The sequence below is a fragment of the Formica exsecta genome, unplaced genomic scaffold (genome assembly GCF_003651465.1).
Source record: "Formica exsecta isolate Colony F162 unplaced genomic scaffold, ASM365146v1 scaffold579, whole genome shotgun sequence".
NCBI classification, from domain to species: Eukaryota; Metazoa; Arthropoda; class Insecta; order Hymenoptera; family Formicidae; genus Formica; species Formica exsecta.
The window spans coordinates 306,350-331,409 of NW_021853052.1; the positions used below are offsets into that span (position 1 = coordinate 306,350).

The 25,060-nt window shown below is 36.2% G+C and overlaps 4 protein-coding genes across 7 annotated transcripts in view; 2 read left to right on the plus strand and 2 right to left on the minus strand.

The window, feature by feature from the left end:
• LOC115242204 (coiled-coil domain-containing protein 47) overlaps positions 1 to 899 on the plus strand; it is a 33,912-nt gene extending 33,013 nt beyond the window's left edge. For both annotated transcript variants that reach the window (XM_029818313.1, XM_029818312.1), the window contains exon 5: positions 1 to 899. This exon is cut by the window's left edge and continues 2 nt beyond it. In XM_029818313.1, the coding sequence (XP_029674173.1) occupies positions 1 to 137 (137 nt within the window). In that variant the 3' untranslated portion in view covers positions 138 to 899.
• On the minus strand, positions 385 to 5,852 carry LOC115242205 (paramyosin-like). Its single transcript, XM_029818314.1, has 6 exons — positions 5,427 to 5,852; positions 5,093 to 5,364; positions 4,825 to 4,978; positions 3,829 to 4,408; positions 2,607 to 2,778; positions 385 to 2,050 (listed from the first exon to the last, which is right to left on the minus strand). The coding sequence occupies exons 1-6, from the start codon at positions 5,546 to 5,548 to the stop codon at positions 1,185 to 1,187; spliced, it is 2,166 nt and encodes a 721-aa protein (XP_029674174.1). The 5' UTR covers positions 5,549 to 5,852; the 3' UTR covers positions 385 to 1,184.
• A 167-nt stretch (positions 5,853 to 6,019) lies between these two features.
• LOC115242181 (protein sel-1 homolog 1) lies at positions 6,020 to 9,892 on the minus strand. The gene is made up of 6 exons (XM_029818271.1): positions 9,379 to 9,892; positions 9,016 to 9,263; positions 8,460 to 8,939; positions 8,076 to 8,304; positions 7,585 to 7,967; positions 6,020 to 7,508 (listed from the first exon to the last, which is right to left on the minus strand). The coding sequence occupies exons 1-6, from the start codon at positions 9,890 to 9,892 to the stop codon at positions 7,077 to 7,079; spliced, it is 2,286 nt and encodes a 761-aa protein (XP_029674131.1). The 3' UTR covers positions 6,020 to 7,076.
• Positions 9,893 to 13,126: 3,234 nt separating this feature from the next.
• LOC115242182 (sphingosine kinase 1-like) lies at positions 13,127 to 24,534 on the plus strand. Of its 3 annotated transcripts, none has more exons than XM_029818274.1 (8): positions 13,127 to 14,638; positions 19,567 to 19,918; positions 20,694 to 21,056; positions 21,790 to 22,025; positions 22,099 to 22,197; positions 22,997 to 23,136; positions 23,217 to 23,390; positions 23,476 to 24,534. In XM_029818274.1, the coding sequence occupies exons 1-8, from the start codon at positions 14,071 to 14,073 to the stop codon at positions 23,479 to 23,481; spliced, it is 1,938 nt and encodes a 645-aa protein (XP_029674134.1). In that variant the 5' UTR covers positions 13,127 to 14,070; the 3' UTR covers positions 23,482 to 24,534. The 3 variants fall into 3 exon arrangements, with proteins under 3 accessions (XP_029674134.1, XP_029674132.1, XP_029674133.1); XM_029818273.1 differs by having other exon boundaries at positions 14,071 to 14,638; positions 23,217 to 23,413; XM_029818272.1 differs by having other exon boundaries at positions 13,130 to 14,638; positions 23,217 to 24,534.
• The last annotated feature ends 526 nt before the right edge of the window (positions 24,535 to 25,060 follow it).

Below are 25,060 nucleotides of genomic sequence, written 5' to 3' on the forward strand. Positions count from 1 at the left end.
GTCGGAGAGCCGAGAAGGAGAGAATTCTCCAAGAGGAGGATCCTGATAAACAAAGGAAATGGGAAGAGAAGGAACAACGAAGGCAGGCAAAAAAACGTGCTCCTAGAATGAAGCAACTCAAGGTGAAAGCTTTATGACCAGTTATGATCAAAACTAACGAGCTGGTCGCAGATTCTAGAGAACCATAACATTTACTACCGCTGAAATACTCGCAAAGAGGAGAATTTATTAAAAGATGTACTTCGTCCAAATTATCTACAGATTATGCAAAACTTATATCTTCATTTATTCACATATTCACTCAGCATTCTCGCACACGAAGTATCGAACTTATTAAAGAAAGTACAAACGACTGTGAATGCAAATATCCTGCGAATAGTAAGTTTGTTGTGTGACATATACTTTATTTGCTCTACTGCCAGCTTGTATACTTAAATATCATAGAGATATATAATATATAATATTTCTCCTGTTGAAACAAGAATCATAATAAAAATTTAGCGTCTACTATACTCATGCATTAGAAATGATGCTATATCTCTTTTGATGCTACATACCAACAAATTAATATGATAAGATAGCAGTGAAATCGTTTCCCTTAAACATTAACATTTAAGTAATATTTGTATCCAAAAGATATCCGTACTAACATTTCAAGAAACTTTTTTCTCCGTATCTGGGATAAACATATTATTAATTTAATAATTGACATTATTTCAATATAATTACATAATAAGTGTATCTAATATCTTTTTATGTTATTAAGAATCCATCACACAAATATATGGAGAGAGAGTATTGTACTAAGAATCAGACTTGAGCTTATCCTAGAGTGCATAAAGCGGAAATATACGTATTATTTATTGTATATAAGATTAATTAAACGTCTGTTTTCCAAATAACGTGCCACTGTGTTTAGCTTAAATATGTATAACTGCGATTACAATAGGCCGTTGTAAGTTAGAAATATACATCTTAAAAATTTTAATGTTAATAGTCGCAACTTGTTTTGCGTTAGTTTTACCATTGTTATCATATGCTAAACAATCTACAGTTTTTGGGTGATATTTACTCATCATCAGATGAATATATATATATATATAATGTGGAACGCGACACGTTAGTATCTAAAGACTGCCGTGTTGCGCATTTGTACTCTTAAGCGGGAAACGTGAATTATTAGTCTAGAAAACTTCCACAGAATTGCGTAGGAGTTTCGTATTACTCTGAATGACAGTTTTGGAAAACAGAAAGTTGCTGTTCGACACGAAGTCCGCTATAACTATATTCAGCCCGCCGCGGCCAGGTCGTTTCTGATTTATCCAAGAGAGAATCGCCTTCTGACAGAGGGGCACCAGATCTCTTTGCAGGGTACCGCACAGATGTTTTAAAACATAAGACGTATCCGGCGTCAACAGGCATTGCGATACGAATGCAATATCCAAGGATCTGCTCTGCAGCTCGACGTTCAAAAAATCGATCAGTTCGTCCACACGGACGGTGTTAGGCCACACGGTGCGCCAGAGACCGGACGGCCATAGGTTCGTGTAATTGTGCGCGTAAACGTTCCTGTAAATCACCAACATTTGATACCGACTCGCGACGAGCCATCTCAGCGTTATGTGATCGAATGTGGAAGAGACCGGGCACAATTTCCCGCGGAAGATCTGATATATCCTCTCTATAAAACGATGATGATCATTGTCCGTGAAGGCATAGAAGTGTTGGAAGTCGAGAATGACTATCTCATTCGCGTGCGAGGTAAGCCAATCGGCAACATCCAAAAGCGGCTTGCTAATTTCCGAGCCGTATAAACCGTGAAGGAAGTACACGTCCTTACTTCCTGGTTTCGTGGCGACGCGTAAATCTAGATATCGGATTCCGCCGTTGAGCTGTTGCTTGATATCGTCTCGTTGTGTAATAGACCAATTTAGAATAATGGGCTTGGCAATGAAGGAGCAGTAACGACCGAGCGTACGGATGAAGGCCGGTTCGTCCGGTCCCACGCCGTTGCGTTTCTCAATCGTATAAGTCATGGTGTCGTGAGAACCTGTCGGAAATATAATTAATTGTTCGTATACTGGACGCTATAAATATAGTCATTAGATTACTCGTTCATATTAGCTTTTTATAAAAAATTAATTAAAAATTAATTAAAAAATTATATATGAAATTTGCGCAATTAATGAAATTCTCCTTTGTATTTTCCGAACATATTCCTTTACCAACGAGAGTATTATTTATTTGCTGTGCACCAAGTATTTACAAATTTAAAAAATTCGGTTCTCTCTTATAAAATTACGAAATAGGATATAAAATTTGGAACTTTAATCTCGAAATCTTAAAAAAAAAAACTGATGCCACATTATTCTAAATAAGAATGGGACAAATAATTAAATAATTTCAACGTAGTATTCTAAAGCATTTGGAAAATTTAGCGTTTTTCTATAGCAAATATAATCGAATAAAAAAATCATATTTCAGTTGTATATATAAATATCTTCTTCTTTTCGTCTTTTCAAAAAGATGTACATCTTATTGACAATATTAAAAACTGTACCAAATTATTGTACAACTACGCATCGAACGAAACGATTTAAACGTACCGGGTATCGCCAGATGTATTATAGATATATCCTTGAGCGGTGCCGGAAGTCGTGTCATCCAAAACTCCAGATCGTTATTCAAAATTGCGGCCGCCCCGCCGGCCTGACTTGTCATATTTTCACGTTCCATGATGATAATCACGTTGCATTTTATCGGACGTGTACAGATCCGGTGTGACGGATTCGAATCTCGTGACTCTCCGAATCGCCAGGCGCGATCGTGTTGGATCTCGCAGGTATCGGTCCGTGTATGATGTTAGCGAGTCACAAAGTCAACGCATATTCATATACTACACTTTCCCACTCGATGACCTTAGGCCCGAGACCGCATTAGGTCTGATGCAGCTAACAGCTGTTAGCATCAGCTGATTGAGCGTAACCTCGCTCTGTAAATGCAGCTCCATATCGAACAATGTTGAAATTGCAAAGAACGTCCTTTTTACAAGATATATTTTAAACGGGATGTGCAATCTCGTCGGTGACAGCGAAGATTTTTCAAATAATCATCAACGTGAAATTGTAATTTTCTGAACGATCATCTGCGCATACGCAAAATATTCTATCACATGACCGATTTACGAATGTATGACGTACGATAATTTCGATTTTTTAAAATAGTGTTGCGTGCATCCGTCTTCGCGAATGTCGATTAAAAAAGCGCGCGCTTTTTCTCTTATGCTCTTCTGCAGGGTGAGAATGAAAGGAGAGAGTTATGTTATTCTAAAGTTTCAGACTCGATTTAATCCATCTGAAATTATGTCGTATAATTCAACACACATTTTATACCATTCTATTCAAAATAGAATATTTTCTGGATAAGTTTTAAGAATGGTATAAAATATATTGAAAATATTATTCTATTGTCATTTTTATAAAAAATATTTGCAAAAATTAAATATATTAATCTATACATCTTTTAAAATTTTAATTAATATGAGAATATTATATATATATATATATATATATATATTGAAACAATATAAAATTATTCCACGCTATACAAGGCGTGTTATAAATATGACGTATTACACTTCACCTATGAATCATCATCTTTGATTACATCGGAATTATTATGCTTTTCCAGGATATTTTGAAGCGAATAAATAATCTTCTGTTTCTGATCGGCGCCACATGAAGCACAAATATCGCTCGTGCAGGCATCCTCTTGTAACTGAAAAAAAAAAAAAAAAAAATATGTTCTCTTTTATGTTGTACCTTATATCCGCGCGTAATAAAACGATAAGAGATATACTTGTAACGCTTGCAGGACGCATCGTTTGGCTTCCTTCATAGTCTCATTCAATTTATTGAACTCCTCGCATTTAATCCGCACTTCTATCAGGACTTCTTCCCTGGCTTTTTTCGTTTCTTGTAATTGTCGTTCGAGGATCTTCACCTTCTGCTCTGACGCTTCGCAGATCACTCTGTACTCGCTCATCAGTCGTTCGTAATTGTTGAACCTAGCGTTTTCTCGTTGCACTCGCCCGTACTCGAAGACCGTGTCTATGTGTTCCTGGGCAAGCTTGTGCATCGCGCGCTTCTGTTTCATCGCGTCGTTCATCGCGATTTTCGCCTCCGTCTCGAATAATTCGCACTGTAATCTGAGCACACGATCATTATCTTTGCACTCGGCGCTCTTCGTTTCCAGATCCTCGCAAACCCTCAGCATCGTGTTCAACTCGTGATTTAACGCGATATTTCTCCTGACCGTGTTGCGCATCATGTCCGCTATGCGAATATTCGTCGCCTCTTTGAATTCCTGAGCGAGCTGCTTTAATCGTTCCTCCATCTCCTTTTGCATTCTATAAATGATGTGCAAAAAGTATTCGAGTCTTAAAAAATAGCCAAACTAGAAGGAAGAACGTTAATTTTTCTCCGTTTATTACGAGATTACTTAGTAAACATTTTTTAAACGATATTTAGTAATTTTTCATAGCATGTTACTCAAACATACACTGTAAAAAAAATGACTAAAACTTTAGACAAAGCGTCTGCAGTTTTTTTGCAGACACACTGTCTGAATTTTCAGATATACTTCAAGTTTCAGACACGCTCTTCTGAACTTTCAGAAAAACAACTCTGATGATTAAGATGACAGATTGTCTGAAATTTCTTTTAGACACCCAGATCTGAAAATTCAGACAAAAATGTGTGAATTTGTAGAACATTTTTTACAGTGTAGATACAATGATGAATGTTTGATCGACAAATTATTAACTTAGCCTTTGCAATAATAACTGATTTCTCCGTTTCGTAGAGCGTTGTTTTGTGCGACTCTTCTTGTTTCGCGATTTGCTCCTCTTGTACCTCGAACTTGTGCATTAGATCCAAGCGGGCTAATCTCCAGTCTTCTAAAGCGTTCAGCTTCCCGGCTGATGCAAAAAAAAAAAAAAAAAAAAGTAAAACGTGTAGAAAAATTACAATACATTTTATTTATTAATAATAATTTTTCCATTTGTTCATATTCTATCCACGACATATATTACCTGCGAGTTTCACCTCCGCGCTTAAATTACTCTCCATAGTACGATATTCAAGCTCCATCGCGCTCTCTTTCTTCTTGTATTCGGCCTGTTCCTGCTTTCTCAATTCCTCCAAAGCCAATAAACGTTCGCTCAGCTCTCGAGACTCTTCTATCTTGCCCTCCAAGTTTCGTTTCAAGTGTGCTACGACGTCAGATCGATCCTCCTTCAACTGCTCGAACTTCTTCGTTAGAACTTTTACTTCGTGTTCGAGTTCTTCATTTCGACTTCGCAGTCTTAAAAGAGAAACGTATATGATTAAATATGCAAGATGCGTCATTCTTATTCTCGAACATACCGCGACAATTGTTTATTGTTGTCTAGAATTTGCTGTTCGTAGGACACTGTTTCGCGTTCGTTCAAACACTTTTTCCGCACTTTCTTCTCTTTCTCTCCACGTTTCTTCTTTCTTCTAAGCATCTTGATATCATTATCCACTAATTATGCGTCATTGTATAGTGCTTGTCAAATTTTTTTTTTTTACAACTTTGTGTTTTGAACTATGAACTATATGTCAAAGACATATCGTCAAGTCGAAAGTTAAAGATCGAGTCAGAAAAGCTTTTAAATTCGATCTCACAACTATACTGACATCAAACGTCAACTTCTGATTTGATATGTTTCCGTTTGTGTGTTGCCATAGTAAAGATAACGAACCAAATATATATTTTACACTACAAGAAAGAATATATATAAAAATACACAGGTATATGTAAGATATACACAAATAAATATAATGATTAATAGCATTAATTAAAATAACACTATTCTCATACAATATTTATAAATTATTACAAAATAAGAAAATATTAACTAATATATAAATAATAGATAATGTTTATATGCACACAGAATATTCCAAATTGATATTTTTTTAAATATCTTTTTTCCGTTTATAATTCACCAATGAAACAAAGAAATAAATATGTATTTTGGTTCTGGTCTTCCCCAGCAATATCGTAAAGTCATCACAAGTTCTGGTATATTCCTGTGTGTATAATGCAATAGGACAATGCAAGTTGCAAAACAAGAATATGTAATAAAAATATCATCACTTAATATATTTATCATATATCACTAAGTTTTGCCTCATTTAGTTTTGCATACAAATCAATCTGCCTGCGCGATCACAATCATTTATATAACAATAAATCGCTGCAATATTGTGCGTATCAAGATTATAATATTCTTTGGCAATAAAACAATTTTATTAGATAAATAATCAACAATTTTTTAATTCGTATTTATATTACAGCAATGTTTTATAATGTCTTAATATGTATATTATGTGTGTAATCTAAGGTAATTATAAATTTGTGTCACTGAAGAAAGCTATAATTGATTTAATAATACAAAATCATCACAAAAAACTATATTGCTGCAAAAACACCACTATCCAATAATATATCTTTAAAAAAGTTATATGACATATGGAGTGAATTTGATTATTATTATGTTTCGCCGAAAGAAGAAAATCAGTTGTTTCTAATAAACTTGTTCGTTTACAGATAATATTCCTATTCACACGACATACATTGAGCGTAGTAATGGAACATGATAAACTAGAGGAACTAAGCTCAAAGTCCGCGTATTAATCAATTAAACATACGAGAAAGTTGTAGAGCTAAGCAAAATAAAAATTACCATTTATGTCAAAGACAGCGTTATACGATCTTCGACAAATTTAAAAGTAAATTATTTCCAATAGTCTAAGTGTTGGAAATAAATTACTGTGATACACACATTTAAAACACTCAAATATTGTGAACGCGAGGTTGTTTTACCTGCATCATAGGAAAGACGAATCATATTATCAAAAATGATTTCCCGCACGCGAATACGAATCTCTTATAAAATTCTTTCCAAGCTTAACCTAGAAAAATCTATGTATATTTATTTATATATATATATATATGTATATGAGATATAATGAATGAAAGTATAAAATTTAGTTAACAGGAGGTCTCGGTGGAGGAGGTGGCTGCGGTCTGCGGAAGTATATAATAAGACTGAGCATTCCTGTGAGAAATCCGATAAGATATAGATCCCAGTTTTGTCCCAGCAATTGATCCCACTTATCCAATTGATCGACCAAACTGAATTCTTGCAAGTAATCGAGGCCAAATAGGAAGGAAAGTTTGATCAGGGCTAGCGCTACAGGTATACGGGCGTCGGGACTAGCATCCGCGGCTAAATCGTAACATCGCTTAGCTAAATGGCGATCTTTCGCTAAACCTAAACCACGTTCGTGCATATATCCCAAATTAAACATGGCCTGAGCGTTGTGCTGTTGCTCGGATGCCGAACGATAGTGACCCGCGGCGGCCTCATAATCGATTTTCGTTCCTCTGCCGTAGTAATGCGCATCGCCGAGTTTTACCTGAAACAAAACAAAACGTTGAAAATGTGCAAATTTCACCCGCGCATCTTTATTAGTAAAATATAACGATCTATACTTGTGCCGCAGAGTATCCTTGCGCGGCAGCTCGCGCCCACAACGCCAAAGCTCTAACTAAACCTTCCTCTCTATCCAAAATAAACGCCGCGTTACTTTGCGCGACCTCGTAACCCATTTCGGAAAATAGAGCATAATTCAGAAAGGCTTCATTTATTCTGCCGTCTCTGTAATCGTTATGCGCCATCATCAATTGATCGCTCCATTTTCCTCTTTCGGCAACGTTTTTCATTAATTCCACAGCTGTCGGGCAACTTCTCATCATTCCAGTACCAGTGGCGTGCATCTGAGCGAGATTGTAATATGCCAGCACATGGCCAGATTGACTGGCTAAGCTGAAATATTTATTTGCCAATTTGTAATCTCGTCTGACACCTGTACCGCCTGAAATATTTCAATTCAAACTTTATTCATATCGGTCAGCGATAAATAATTATCTTATATAAATGAGAGAATGATTACACACACACAAATGTAAATTATGATACTTACTAAAATACATATTGCCCAATTGCAGTTGTCCATCGACCCAGCCTTGCTCTGCAGCTTGACCAAAGTATTGCAACGCTTTAGCAGTATTTCTCTCTACTCCCATTCCGTATAAGTACATCAGACCTAATCCACTTTGACCTACTGGATTGCCTAAATCTGCAGCTTTCTTGAAATATTTGTATGCCGTTTCATTATTTTGCTTGACAATTTCACTTCCTTCTAAGTAAATCTGTAAACACATATAAAAATTCAAAAAAAAATTAATACTATTACAATTATATTTCAGTGCAATAGAGAGTAGTGTCAATATGTATTTTTATACATGTAGCAAATAATCTCATGTCGCCAGATATATCTAAGCATTGTTGCTTTAGAGTTCGATACCTTTCCAAGGAAAGCCATAGCGACTGGATTGCCAGCATCAGCAGCATGTTGGAAATATTGTACAGCCCTTTCATGATCTAAAGGAACTCCTCTACCTCCTTGATAATGAAGCTGACCTAATCCGACCTGCGCCTGAGTGTCGCCCTTTTTGGCTAACAACTGATAATATTCTATTAAATCCTGATCGAAGATTCCGGAACTGTATCCCGGATTTTCATGTTCGTCCAATAATCGAACACGTTGGACTACGGGGCCGCCGCTTAACGACACTTCCTCCGCGACTTTTTTCGCCACTTTTCGATAAAAATCCAACGCTCGCTCGCAAGATGCTGGTGTTGTTACTCCTGCCCAATGACGATATCCCATAACCATTTGAGCCCGAGTATCTCCACCAAGAGCAGCAACAGTATAATGAAGTAAAGCTTTTCCTTGAGATGCATTAACGCCGCCGATACCAGTCGCATATAAAAATCCCATTCCCTATACAAATACACAATTGTTGACTTCAAAATTTTCTAAGTTTAATATTTAATCATTTACCATACTATGTATATACCATATGAGCAGATGGGAGTCCGGTGTTTGTGAGCTCTTTGAATATTTCAAATATACTAGGTATATCGTCGATAGATACTCGCAGAGACGCAGAACCCAAACGAGATCCAAGTAATCTTGCCCACGCCAATATAGATCTAGCTTCTCGATGGCCCAACTTAGCTGCTTCGATAAGCAATTCGTAACCCTCGGACTTGTTAGCACGCATCGCATTTAAGATATTCTGTGCATTCTTGAACAATTGCTCGGCTGGAAAAGATCATTACTTTGTAACAATGAAGGAAAGTTACGAAGAAACGATACACAAGGACTGCAAAGTATTTCTGTGATCAAAGTAAGAAATATCCTTTGCTTTTCGATTTACCTGTCTGTTGTTCCGGCGACAATGGTTCTTGGATCGCTTCCTCGAGAATGTCGAACAGTTCTTGATTTTCCCAAGATTCCATATCCTCATCATCGAACTGCCTCCCATTTATAACCAGATCCGGATCCTTCGTCTCGGCTATCATAGTCTTCATCCATACATTATTTCTAGTCCCTGGAGGGTTTTCCAAGGTCTCTTTGCTAGGACTTTCCAAGGTCTCTGTCTTGCTCTCCTCGTCCTTTCTGCCAACTTGCTTGCTAATCTTCTCGTAAATCGGATCGGACGCCGGTACCAGCTTCAATATTGTGTCGCGCAAAACGCTCAGCTCGTGCAGACGCTCGAAGGCATTCTCCATGTCTTCGACGGCGGCCTCCTCCTCCGTCTCCTCCTTGGAATTTGACTTTTGACGCGTGATATCGCCGCGCTTCTTCGAGCCATTCTCCGATTCCGCGCACAACGCGAGTGACAGGAACGCTAGGAACAGCAGGAACACGGCGCCCTCGTTGAACTTCATAGCTCGGTGGAATTCTTCTTTTTTTTTTTTTCCCTTCAACACGACTTCTCACATTACAAAACACCGAATGCCGGTGATCTTAGCGTGCTCATCGCCCCAGACAGGCACGCGATATACAAAGTGCGCGATTGATCGCACATATGTATGTACATACGTGGACATTCGCGAGAACAGTCTTGCCTCTTCGACCAATTACGTCATTAGGACACGTCAATACACATCTTTCCGCTCGTGTCAACAGAAACAAGACAGCCGCAAAAGAAAGAGAGAAAGAGAGACAGACTTCCCGAACGATATAGATTTGATCTGTCGCGTTCTCCACCAACTGTACGTTATGTTATGTTATACCACGCGGGAAAACATCACTCGCCGAATCAGCTGTTCGTGCTAAGAGCGTGCGATCGCCATGATAAACGCCCGCGCCGCCTTACAATCCAGCACAAATGCGTATTACATATGACGTTTGTTTACACCACGCAACTCTAACAACATCGATACTGTATCGATTGATCATGGACTATGCGACGAAACGAAATATGTACCTTGTATTCTCGGATTGGAATGTTAATGTTAATGTTTCCGAATATTAAATATTCGCCAGAAAAGAATAGAATACATGAGGGAGAGAGAGACGTGTGGGATGTCAAATATATTATAGATTATAATGGAGGGAGAAAGAGCGAGAGAGAGGGGGGGGAAGGGGAATAGTGTTTGTTTTCTCTTCTTTCTCGGAATTGAACCGCAAGGTTATCTCGATTGATCGAAAAAAGGCACAGAATGGAATTTATAGGTTATGTGCGTAAAAGTATTATTCGTGCGCTCGATAAAACTGCGAGGAGATAAAAATGTGATTCTTTTCCGGGAGCTTACGAGAAAATAATCATCTTAAAGCGAACACGCGTGCGAGATGTATCGAAAAATTAGAATAATTGTATTGTTTTTGGTTACACTGGTTACTCGAATCTTTATCTTTGCTCGACTGCCATGTTTTATCTGGTCACATATCCACAATGATCCAATCATAGAAAAGGATACATAGATGCTGGGTCATATTTCAGCGCATGCGCACAACGCACAGTTATTCTGTTCTAGAATGAGACACGAATATCGTTCACATCGTAATGTTTTTGAGGAGGATTCTCGAGCTCCGTTAGCAATATAGGAGTATTACATGTATGCGCTGGATAGATTGCTATTTTTGTCAGATATCGTAATCAAAAACATTGACTTTATATGTATTTTGCGAAATGTAAGAAAAATAAATAATTCGCAATCATTTTTAATGTTTTTTAGAAGCTGCGTATCACTGTATCGCTTTTATCGCTAAATAATATCTGATGAGAAATGTTTCTAATTTTGATGGATAATATAAAAAGAGACAGAGATGCATGTCTCTTTCTAACTCTGGCCCCGATTTTCTATAGATAGGATAGTGTAGGCAGAGAGAAGAATGAGAGTCGCCACGCTGCCGTTTTTCGTGTAACGCTTTTTCTAGGTCTTAATTTTGATGGATAATATAAAAAGAGACAGAGATGCATCCAAACAGAGAGAAGAATGAGAGTCGCCACGCTGCCGTTTTTCGTGTACCGAAAATGGATGTGGCCATGTAGTTCCAAGCGGCGTAAAATGGATGTACGTGACGCTAGTGTACGACCTAGAAAAAGCGTTACACGAAAAACGGCAGCGTGGCGACTCTCATTCTTCTCTCTGCTATAGACTATAGAGTTCAGTGCATATATCGAATACGTGGAACACTCGAAAAAATTTAGAGTAATCAACAACACAAGAGTTACTAGGATATATCGATTACCTGGACTTGAATCAAATGCTCGACTCGATTCGAGGAGATCCGTAACAATGTCGCATGCCTCCGAAAATTAATTGCGCTATTTATTCCGATTATTATAAATCAATTATACATTTTGCAGATTTAAGTTATTTTACAGTACAAACGTGATACGTCTCTAAGTATAAACAAATGTAAATGCTGCACGTTATCTTAATTTATTGCTCATATATGAATAATAAGATTAATTTTCTCGCTCGTATCTTTTTATTATTTTGATTTTTTTTTTATTTACACGCACAAAAACATATTCTATCCTTGTGTATTTATCTTAATCAATAAAATCGAATTAATTGTGTCTTATAATAGATATATTCAGAATCATAAGAATATATATACAAGATCAAATATATAATATATTTCGCTTCTCGTATCTAACGATAAGTGTATCCTTACAAAAAGGAAATAATTCCAACATTAAATTATCTAAACCTTTTTAAAAATTTAGATTAAATGTGCAAATATTAGTAAGATGGTCAAAAGTGACACTAAAATAATGTGGTTGTACTCTGCAATTATTTTAGGACTTATTTGACAGTCATGATAATTTACCAGGATGACGCTTTTCCATTCTAGCTTATCAACAGCTATAAATTTAAATAAAAAAATACTTATAAAATTTTTTAGTAATATCCATATTTTTTGTAAAAGTTTTGCATAAAGAATATATATAATAATAATACCAGCAATGCAATTCAAAACGTCAAGACCATACATTTCTTGAAAGATGAATTTAGAGAAAACACAAACTTTCCTGTTAAATTTGCAAGATAAAAGAATAGTGATAGAAAGGAAATAAAAAAGTTGCACTTCTTCGAATTCGTATTCTTTGAATTTTTTCTTCTTTCTTTTTTTTGCGTACTCGACTTTAATGAATATCGAATTTCCTTGAATTCTATCACTGTTTGCAGCAAAATTATTTATGGGTATGGGTTCGTTCTATCTCATTGTCCGCCACTTTATCGTGCACTCATAGAGTTCGTGCAATTACATGTCGTTTCGTTTTCGTGCAAGAAAACTAAAGCTGTTTCACGCTGCCGGAACGTATCAAGAATTATTACCTTTGTATGTTTCTTATCAATAATAAGTTCGCTAAATCGATAAGATGATAGACATTGTTTGGAGAAAAATTTTTTTACAAAAAAATATAAAGTTCAGTACGCCACGGTCTTCACCCTTCACCATGTACTTTAAGCCCAGTGTGACTCGGCCTTAAGGTTCATCATAATGGTAGCGCTCGCTGCAGTGAGCGCGGAGGGGAAAAGACGAGCGGAAGGGAAGACCGGAGAGGGGCTGGAAGGAGGTGGAAGGTAGGAAGGTGGAATGGTAGTGCTAGACGGTTGTATGTACGTACATACACTATGTAGAGAGGGTAACTCGATGGTGGGAGAGACGCCGCTGCTGGTTTGCAGGGTTAGCAGCCCCGATAAATACGGGCCTGAAACGATACCGAGACCGAGAGACCCCGGTCTCGGCTCGCGGCTTTTGGCTTCGCGTCGCTTGGCGTGTCCGTACGTGCATCTCTTTGACTGGCGTCGAGTCGCGCGGACATTGGTCGGTCACACTTGGTTGCATCGCTCGAGGAATTGAGGGGAAGAGCGAGAAGAACGAACGCCTCGAGATCCTTTGGTTCTCGATCTCGCGCGACTCATTGTCAAAAGTGAGACGGATACGGATGGTGCGGGTCCGTCCGTTTGTTAGATCGTCAATGAAACGCGTCTGTGATTTTTTCATTTCCTTTCCTTTCACACGGGACTACTACGCGTACCGCCGAGGTACGGTGGGATAGACTCTCCAAACTCGTTGCGTTTCGATCGTGTCTGTCTGGCCGAGAGGGATTTCCCCGCCCGATGATAATCGTCATCGGAAAAGCAACTCGCGCCCGGTTCGCTCGCTCTTGCACGTGCTACCCTCGGGGAATCGATACTGGGACGCCGGCCGCCAAAACAGCCGGTTATCGCTAATATTACGTTATTGAGTGGACCGAGAAGAGGACCGAGCGTCATACAGAGTAAACATCCGTGTGTCGATAACGCACGCCGGTGAGCATCATTTGTTTCGAGGGGTTATCGTGAACCTCGTTCCCGTCGGAATTCCCACGCGATCTTTGCCTGATCGAGTGCAGCACGCGCGGGGAGATCGGCGGGAAGAAAAGATTACAAGAGCCCCCGAAATATACCCCACGCCTGACGAAAATAACAGTCGACCGATAACACGAGGGACAAAGAGAGAGAGAGAGAGAGAGAGGGAAAGAGAAATTGGTTCGTATATAGCGTATAAAGCCCTCCTCTATCTCCTTCCTTTGCCCTCCCGTCCCTTCTAATCTTGTCAAATGGTCGAGAGCAAGCATCATCGACGAACGATGGAGGACAACGTCCCGGGAAACTCGAGCGCCGTCCTCGAGGAGATCTTCTACGTGACGTCGAGGAGAAACACGTATTACAAAGTTCGGCTGACGGAGAAGGGCCTGAGCCTGCACAAGGAGCACAACGGCACCGCCAAGACCGAGACGATCGCCCTCGGCGACATAATCGGATGCAGGTGCATGCGCTCCAAGCGCAGGAACGCGGGAAGCTGCGCCTGCCGACCGGGCGCGTCCAAGTCGCAGCTCAAGCTCGTCGAGTCCGGCGAGATTTACCAGCAGCAACAGTACGACGAGCACGACACCTCGGCCTATCTCTACATATACGCGTACACTCTCAAAAAGATGCGGATCAAGGGCGCGATGAGACGCGAACGCATGACCATCACCCTGCGCTTCCGCAGTTTCGACAAGTACGAGGACAATCTGCGCGAGGCCAGCAGGTGGCGGCTGGCGATTAAGTGTCTAGTCGCCAACGTGCCGGTGCCCAAGAATCTCATGAGCCCCAGTCACGGCAATCTCGAAACATTGATAGGGGGTGAGTGTCGTATATACACATTTTTCGGTGAGGAAGAAAAAGAATTTTTTTTAGGGTTTCATGAGTCCTTCTTTATTGTCATTTATTATCGCTTACCAATTTCAATTTGGATTTTCGATTGTAGCAATCGGTATCGCGCGGGTTAAAATTTTAATACGAATTTTTAGTTTTAATACGCCAGTTATCCACTATTGTTAGTAACAAAAAGAAAAAAAAAAAAATTGTGATAATTAACGAGATCGCGAATCCTATGTTGGTTCAATTATTTACTTATTTATTTGTCAGTAAGAGGACAGTGACATGAACATTAAATTATTTCAATCGATATCTTTGTTGATTCCAATTGGCGTTGACAATTTCTTCGTTGTCGATTTCTTCAAGACGTCTCTTCTTCGATGTACAAGAACAATACCAATATCCGTTGGTAAACAAAGGTCCGAAAAATGTAAACACGTTCCAACTGTCTCTTGGATCGCTGAGGAAGCTCGGTTTGCGAGGTCGAAATGTATTAACAGCACAATTAGCTAATGTTGAGTATATATAAATAGAGAGTATTATTTCATTAGTGTATATTGAGTAATATCCGCTAATCTTCTTATCAACGGTTCACCTGTCAAACATTCTAATTTCGCGAAATATCGCGAATAATTTTTTTTATACACCATGAAACAATTATATTATCACGAGTTCTATTAATAATTTCTCAGTATATTTTATTGCGTATTATCAATTAAAATTATCAAGAGAATCCCCGAATATATTACGAAATTAGCGTACAAAATTTTTTTGCTAGAAAAAATTCTATCCGCTGCCACGTGTTGTGGGAGCGCTTCGGATCATAAGCCATTCAGCGCATAAATCCGCAACTGTTTTGTGCACTAAATGTTGAAAACAATAACTCATGTTCTTTGCAACATTCGTTTTTTTTTTTATTATTATTATTTTTTGTAAACAAGACAGAACAATGATTGTCATTCACAAATTAAAACTTTTTCTATTACAAAATTTTAAGATGCAATTCTTTATCCATAAAAAATTCACGTAGAATTCACGAAATTATTTAGAAGTCCATCAATGGACGGGCTTATCGTTATTTTGATATATTCTTCGCCGCATTTCAAGATTAATTAATATCAAAAGTTAGAATTTTGGCGAATTAAATCAACGGCTAAGAAAGTTTATTTAAATGCATAGTTTTTAAAATTATGTTTAGCTTCAATTTAGTTTCGACTTACAGATTATGCAATAAAATGATTATTATTTTAATTGGTTATTTATGTAATTATATGAGAAAATTATTAATTTAACGAGGTGAGAGTGTGAGTAAATTTAATTATGAGAATCAAAATATTTCTGCTGCATTACAATTAACCGTGAATAATTGATCCATGTGATAATGCAATGCGCATCCTATTTGATTCGATCGTGAGTTGGTTTGTTAGGCATACCTTTGCTTCGTCCGCAATTGCGATATCTCGTTGATTTCTACATCGATCGTACGTTTAGCTGCGTGAAACAATACGGTTTACATAAGTCGCAGCTTAAATGACTTTGAGTTTTATAGTCGTTCAAGATCGTTGGTCAGCTTGTTACAATAATATTATCATTTATTGTGATGTACGTGCATTGTGTAAAAATGTTTCGTAATCACGAAATATTTTTGCCCAACGTGATTTCCGGCTTTAATTTTCTTTCTTTTAACGCGGCATTGTAGAATTTCAACATTCGTAACAGAGTCGCGCTTTCTTTTTAGCAGCATGCGATTCAATCTTGCTCTCTCGCTTTATCTCCCAATTACCTCTCGCACGTGCAAAAACCGAGAATCCAATATGTCGCGAGCTCGAACGGTAATAGTCCATTGGGGGAATAACACTTGTCCTACAACAACGGTGACAAAGTCCGGGGTCTTTGTAATGAAGCTTTGAGTACACAATACGATCGTTAAAACTCAATGGTCAATTTGTTCATTTGTGTAATGCATTTGTGTAAAATGCATCAATCAGATACATGTTTATCTCGGAGATTGCCGCTTGATATTCATTGGTTTAGCATCCGCAATAAACCCACCATAATCGTTAAAAATAAACTTTGAAATAATTAGAGAAACGAGAACAAAACAAATTGCATAATGCGGTTGCGGGCACGCTTTTGCATAGATTAGATGCACGAGTGGCAAAACGCGACCACACTATTTTTTCCAAGCGCTTATACGTATGTATTGGTAGATAATTTTGCGTATAGAAACGATAATTTTATCTCCTTGTCTTGTATAGCAACTTTTGGAAACCAAATTTCGTTACAAATTCACATATTCTGCTTTGCTCTTCTTACACGATGTTTTTATTGTGCGTTTAGTTGATCTTTTATCCACCTTAATTATGTAATGTCGTTGGCACAATCAAACACGAAATATTATTTTGTATCCGCTTTATTGAATGGCACGAAAGCGGAAATAATTGCAATGAGCCATCATTGAGCATGAGTCGCAATTTGAATGATTTTGAAAACAATAAGCAAATAATTGCTTAAAGCCATTTAGCATTGCAAATATTTTCGAAGAGATTTCTTTGCTTTAGCTCTAACACTTGTTGTTTGTATTACATTTTTCAGAAAGTTTCCGTAACAGATTTCTCATCCAAGCACAACTTGCGCCGATTTAAGTAGTCTCAGATGTTCGAAAGTATCATAGAAAGGCTTATTAGACAAACGCGTTCGCAAAAATACCATCGAGTTGCACGCGCTCAACAAGTTATGCAAGTCATGTGATATTATCGCGATATGCAGAGTGATTAAAAAAAAAAATGCGTCAACGGTAATTGAATTTTTTTCGTCGTATATAATTCGTCTGTTTACAAATTATCTGTCAAAATAAAATCAAATAAAACATATACACACAAGAATTTCTTGTTCTATCGATTTCAGTGGCATTTAATGTTATCGAAAAAATCCTGGGTAATCAAACTGTTATGTAATATTATCACAAATCATTTATCACTTATGAAATTAGGCAAATTAAAGAGATGTTCGTTTTGAACTTGTTTTTGAAATTTTTCGTATAAAACAGTTCTTGTTTCAACATAGAGATCTTGTGGCATTTTCTGTCATTTCTATTATCAACATAATAACTTTCGCAATAGCGCAAGTTTCCTGATAACGTTAGAAAAAATATCAGATGCATTATCCGCATTATCAGACAATTCACACTAATCTTCAGAGAGTTCATATCATTCAATGTTTCACATTAATAACTTAGCCTTTATTTATCTTTTATCACAAAATAAAAAAATAATTTGGACAAAGGATAAATAATGAAAAGAGAGAGAATTAATATGACAAAGAGACTTAATACTTTATAATAATTTTTTTTTTAAATTTTGTAGATCTATTTTGTAATTTGTTAATATTTTTGTACCTTAATAAATACGTGTCTATACCAATGTGATTAAAATGCTGGTTAACTTGCAGGATGATAAAACATCAAAATTTCTAATTCTACTATAATTACTCTATAATAAAATATAGAAATTTTTAAAAACTCTCTCTCTCTCTCTCTCTCTTTGATGCTGGCATCCTGCAAGTTAATCAATAATTAAATTTAAATCATGTTGATAGAAATAGACATTAATACTGCATGACATTGCATGACAAGCTCGGGTTATGCAAGCGTTAAGCTTGCGTTTGTCATTAGGAATTGTATTACGTAAAGATGTGCAGTTTAATGCTAATCTCTTATACAGTAAAACAAGTCTTTATTTTGTAAGCTAGGACTGCTGTTTATTCAGGCCTTTTAAAAATGTACGTTTATAAAATCAATATTTTTGCATCTGAAAATACACTCCGATTTCGATATTGATGAGTTAATTAACGTAGATGATGTTCAGAAATAAAAATCTCGCGCGGATGATTGTGTAAATTATAATTGTAAAAAATGTTCTCTGGTTAGAAAATAACAGGATTTTTTTGTAATTCTTAAAGTTGAAGATAAATAAAAGTTGTATTGACGTAAATCAAATAATAAATTAACGATTGTTAGCGTATAAAAAAATTCAAATAGCGTTTTTAGAACTTTTGTATGCTTATGTATATGTTATCTCCGCGCGCGTGTAGCATTATTTTAAAAAATATGTTATTAAATATACATATACGCGGAAAATAAATAAATGCACATTAAATTTTATGTGATGATGTGTGAAATGATTGACGTCATTACAACTTATATTAAATTACAATTTCAGAAAAGTGAGAAATTATGCGAATTTACATTTCTTGCGAGATAACGTTGAAATAAATGTATTTTTTCATACATTATCATATAGTGAATTAATAAATCTTGTTCAATTTGTCTACTTTTGCCGAAAATGTAAGATATATGAAGATGAGTCATACATACATCCTGGATAACAAAAGAAGAATTTTTTTATATATTTTATTTATTCATATTATCGAATAAGTGATGGAATATAGAAGAGATTTATTTATTCCGGAAAAAACTTCTGTATTTAGCAAGAAAAAAATTCATACGAATTCTCGCTTTTGACGTCATAACTCATACTGCGGGAGGATACTGGAGTTTTAATACGACACTGATTTACATTTATTTTAGATTAATCTTTTTTTCGTTGTCATATCGCGTGTTGTCTAGATATGTGACAAATGTTTACGTTTCTATCTCGCAGCTTAAAGGAAAAATAAAGTTGTTATATATTACGCAATCGTTATTAAACTGTTATTTATATATTTCTTTTAAAGCGTGTCCAGCGAAAAGTGAACATATTTATCCTCTTCTTTTGTCCGATTATATTGAACATTAAAATTAAATAACAGGTATTATATATAATTTGTTGAGATTTGAACATCTCGCCGAAATATACATTAATAATTTCGCGAGTTTATGATTGATTCTCGCCACGTTCCCGTTAATGTTTCAGCGTGTCCGGGTGAGAATCGGAAACTTTTGGTCCTATTGAATCCGAAATCGGGACCCGGCAGGGGCAGGGAAACTTTCCAGAAGAGGATCCATCCGATCCTGTCGGAGGCGGAGAGATCCTACGAGATTCATATCACCAAGTGTCCCAATTACGCCCGCGAGTTCATACGCACGAGGGATATCTATCAGTGGTCCGGCTTACTGATGGTCGGCGGCGATGGGATCGTCTTCGAAGTGGTGAACGGACTCTTCCAGAGACCCGATTGGGAGAAGGCTTTACGCGAATTGCCGCTCGGAGTGATACCATGCGGTTCCGGCAACGGATTAGCCAAGTCTATCGCTTATGCTAAAGAGTAGGTCTATACCCTATACATTCTTCTCGAATCTTATATGGCATAATTATCGCCGTTTTTTTTTTTTTTTTTTTTACTATAAAATTATATTTAAACGAATAAATAAATATTTCCGATCGAATTATTCTTGAAGTATGGCGTTGCATTATGTGACACACGGTTGTAAGGAATTTTTTCATTATCGGGTTTTATTCTATGAAGCGATTATACCAAATGTGGTATCGGTAAAACCTTGAGGAAGGCTTGCGATAAAAGATTACGAAAAGACGGATAATTACATAGTTTAACAAAAAATACTTATCCTTTAACATAAAAAAGAAAAAAGAGAATAAATTTTCATAATTTTTTGAATGTTTCATATAACGCTGAATTTTTGCTTGCAAACTACTCTATCAATTTTTTGAGAAATTTGTAGTTAAAGTAACAATTAAAAAGTTAAAAAAACAAACACAAACATCAAAATTGCTTTTTTTTACAACTTTCACAAATCACAAATTTCTCAAAATTGTAAAGTGATGAAACAATTTGATGACCGAAATTGTACCATCATTAAAAAGATTGCAGGAAATTATTATTCTCTTTCTTGTATACGTATGTGTATATATTTTTTCAGTTAAATTATGTTATTGCTGCGTAATTTGTCTCATAACATCTGATAATTATGCCGATTATATCCGCTTAAAACTTTTTCTTTTTAATCCTCCGTCTTTAAATTTTTACCTCCGTATTGATATCGATAAATTTATGTCATCTTAAAAATAAAATGATGTTTCAGAGAACCGTACGATCGTAATCCCTTGCTTATCAGCGCGTTATCGGCGGTCAAATGCAAAAGAACACCGATGGACCTCGTACGTGTAGAGACTAGGAATCAGATCCTTTTCTCGTTTTTATCGGTGGGCTGGGGTCTGCTGGCCGATATTGACATCGAGAGCGAACGGTTGCGCGCCATCGGAGGCCAAAGGTTCACCGTATGGAGCTTGGCGCGCCTAATAGGACTAAGGACATATAAGGGCAAAGTATCGTATCTACCCTGTAACAAGGTTCCCCCGTTAGAAAACGGCAAGATATATTGCAAGGACTATCCTACGGAGAATATATTGTCGCATTCGAGAAGTTACGGCGACGAATTGGACAGGTAATAGTTGTACGCAATACCTGGCAAATAATGGGCCTTTTATCATAGTGTAGTAGTTATGCTAATGATGACATAGATAATCGCACATGTCATACATATCAACGCGACTTTGTATGAACGATGTGTGCCACGCATTAGATGTTTAAATGACCTCAACACGCGTAATACACGGAAATTCCATCAACGAGCTCTTGAATATTTAGGGAGATGTAAAAACTGAATCTGAAAATGTGTTTAAAAACGATTTCGCACGTACGTTTCCATTTTTTTCATTACAATCGTATTTGAACGTAATGATTTTTAATATTCTTTAGAGTTCATTATAACAAGTACAAAATTTATAGTTTTATTATATAGTATATATAAATAAAACATAATGTCGCATGTCAATTATTTCGGATATTAATTTCAATGATTTCTTATTTGACACACACTTTCTCTCTCTCTCTCTCTCTCTCTCTCTCTGATTCTTTTTCTCTTGCAAACGATTTTTTACGCATAAAATATCGCATTAGATATAACAAGGAGAGAAAGTGATATATATATATATATATATACAGGGTGTATCCTAAAAAGTGGGACACTTTTTAGGATACACCCTGTATAATATCTCGTGTGCATCTCTAATGTCTCGTCTGCCTTTTAGTAAATTTACGATATCTGTAAGATATATATATATACCCAGTAAGCAATTTGATAACACATTGTTGCCAAATTGGCATCAAATTCGAAGGTACTGTACCACACCAGAATCAAAGAGCTACTACGATGCTTTTGGTGAATCGTCCAACGAATTAAACGGTGATAATGATGTGATAACTGAGAATTTGGCTCTCGAGACACAAATCGATAGAAGAAACAGACTAGGTAGCTTCTATTCCGCAATATCGGCGAAGTCGACCTATTTTAGCACAGGCTCGGCTAACTCGAGTTATCACAGCATCGGCGAGAATGATAGCACGGAGATTGGTACGTTACTAATCGAACATGCGTTTATCGAATTTATAAGATTTATTAAATAATAAATTTCGTGTGGCATTAGATACGGAAAACATTTGTAAGAACCAAGTTATGTACGGACCGCCGTCTACGCTTCCAGCGTTGACTACGCAACTCTCAGATTCCTGGACAATGGTGCAAGGTAAAAGGACATATTTTATATATAATTATACATATATGGTTATATATGGACTTTTTGGGATAATTATTTAAATTACGCAAATCATACCATATATAAACGCAAATGTATCACATTGATTTTGCAAAAAGAATATATGTATGATACATGTGGATTTTAAATTAAAAATTTTTCACTTCAAAACTTGAGATAAATTTCTTTTAATTTCTAAACATATGTTTATCTAAGATATTTCTCAAAATATTTAAAAGATATACATGTAGCCGAAAAAAAAAATTTTAATTTTGATATTTATAAAGTTTGCGCGCGAGAGTGAGACGAGTTCAATAACGTATATTTTTTTTTGTAATTGTCATATAATATGGTGCAATGGTTGCCGCGCTAATGCATCACTTATTAACCCTTTAACTCCAGTTAAATATGTAGCAACGTCACACGTAATGCTCAATAAAATGCCGAATACACTGTGTGGAACGTGATTGAAAAAATATTTTTCATGTAATGTAGCACACATATCTTAGTTATAATACATTGAGAAAATGCATTGAGAAAAAGCAAATTTATAGAATTACTATACTATTTGCATTATGATTCACGAGAACAACGTGATTGAAAAAATATTTTTTCATGTAATGTAGCACACATATCTTAGTTATAATACGATGCATTGAGAAAAAGCAAATTTATAGAATTACTATACTATTTGCATTATGATTCACGAGAATCGACACGCACGTTAACGGATAACATATAGGACGAATAGGCTCGGATAAATGGATATTTCATGCTTCAACAATTTCAGGGGAATTCGTAATGGTACACGCGGCCTATCAAACGCATTTAGGACAGGATTATTTTTTTGCACCACGTGCTAGGCTGGCAGACGGAGTTATTTGGCTTTTAATAGTTAAAGCCGGCATCACACGGTCTAACTTGGTGCAAGTAAGTAGTTGTATTCAAAAACAGTGTAAAAGACCAGAGAAAAAACTGTATAGTATTTACCACCTATGTCCGCTCATTAGTTTTTACTAGGTCTGAGTAGCGGGACTCATGTAACTTGTCCTGGCGTTGATATGATACCGGTGAAAGCATTCCGGATAGAACCTATGGAAGGAACGAGTGGACACATAACCGTAGACGGCGAGGAAGTTGATTACGGACCGTTGCAAGCAGAGATATTCCCTTCTCTAGCATCGGTGATGACACCCTGACATAAACAGTAATTATATATATCTATATATATAGGTGATATCGGTAACCAAATCAAATCTTCTTCTTCAGGTATAAATTATGAAAATGAGGGATTCATTCTAGACTCTAGCTTGGAATAAATTAGTTACGATAGTATATAATCAGATTGTCAATATGTATTAATACGAATATATCTATTAAGATATTTAGGATTGTACACTTTTAAATTGACAATCTATGTAGGCTATTTAAAATGAATAATGAATAATAATCTTGCAATATGCTCATAAAGAAAAGTTCTTTTTGCTATCTTCATAATGAAGATGCAGTATTAAAATAAATATATATATACAGGTAAAATTATTTATATTAACCCCTAAGGGTTGAATGGGTTAATGAGTCTGTTACATCCTAGTGGATACATTTAGCTATTTTGTAAAGTTTTCTATCAGTTTGTACAGTGTAATCTATATATGCAATAGAGGGTCTGTTCTTTGTAAGTGAACTGACAATGAGCTGAACTGGCTGCACTAGGTCAGAGTTTATTTTTTTCTCTCCACGTTAGAAGTAGAAAGATAAATTCTGACCTAGTGCAGCCAGTTCAGCTCAGTTCAGCTATAAAGAACAGATCCATAGTGATATTCTTTGCTCACTATTGTAAGTTATATACTGTAAGATATATCGTGTATTACTATATGAAGTTAATTAATAACATTTATTTTTTACGGATTGAATTTTTTGCGGATTGATGTTAGAAAATTATTTGTTCGAAAATTTTATTCCGTTCGTTTGTCTCCTTGCATTAAATTCTTTAATGCATAATAATTGCATTTTTTTTAATTATTGTATACGCCGCATAAATGAAAGAGTATTCTAATGATAAGTAACATGCCAATACAATCAGATTGAGGCTATGTGCTTATCTCATTTCTTTGTAACGTATTTAAAATATTTAATACATGCGTGACTAAAATTATAAGTTATAAAATTATTATCAATAATATCCATATTGTATTCAAAATGTTGGAAAAATGTTAAGATTATTTAATTATCAATTTTTAGTTATATAAATTTCTTTTCTGATTGTTACGTTGTTTCATGTTGATTATTGTATATATTTGATAAAAATACAATTAAGATTGAAAAGAATTTGCGTGGTGACCAAAAATTTTTTTTCATTCCTAAATGTTCATTATTTCTTATCATGTACTTATCACACAATGCCAGCTCACAATGCCATATAGATCCTAATTTAATGAAACTAGTAATCGAAATAATTTAAAAAAAGATAACAATTGATATAATAGTTTTTGTTACGTAGAGTGTCATATTAGTTACCTCTTGGAATAACCGGTTAGTTTTACCACGGCTATCTCTCGTGGTCAAAAAAACACTTTTGACATAAAAGAAGATTTGAGAACCATTTTACTACGTCAGGAAGAGCATCGTATTATGTGTATACATGACGAAACGCATCCGGGGGCCAGCAACACTTCATGCGTCACTAATCTCCGAGCCTCTCCCTGACCTGACCCACTCTCATGAATAATTAATATAACTTTTAACACACAGTATAAATCACAAAGTAATGAATGTACTAGAAATGTAAATTTTTCTCGAGGACTCTCGATCAATTTTTGCCTAAATGTCACAAGCTACAAAAGTAAATTGCATC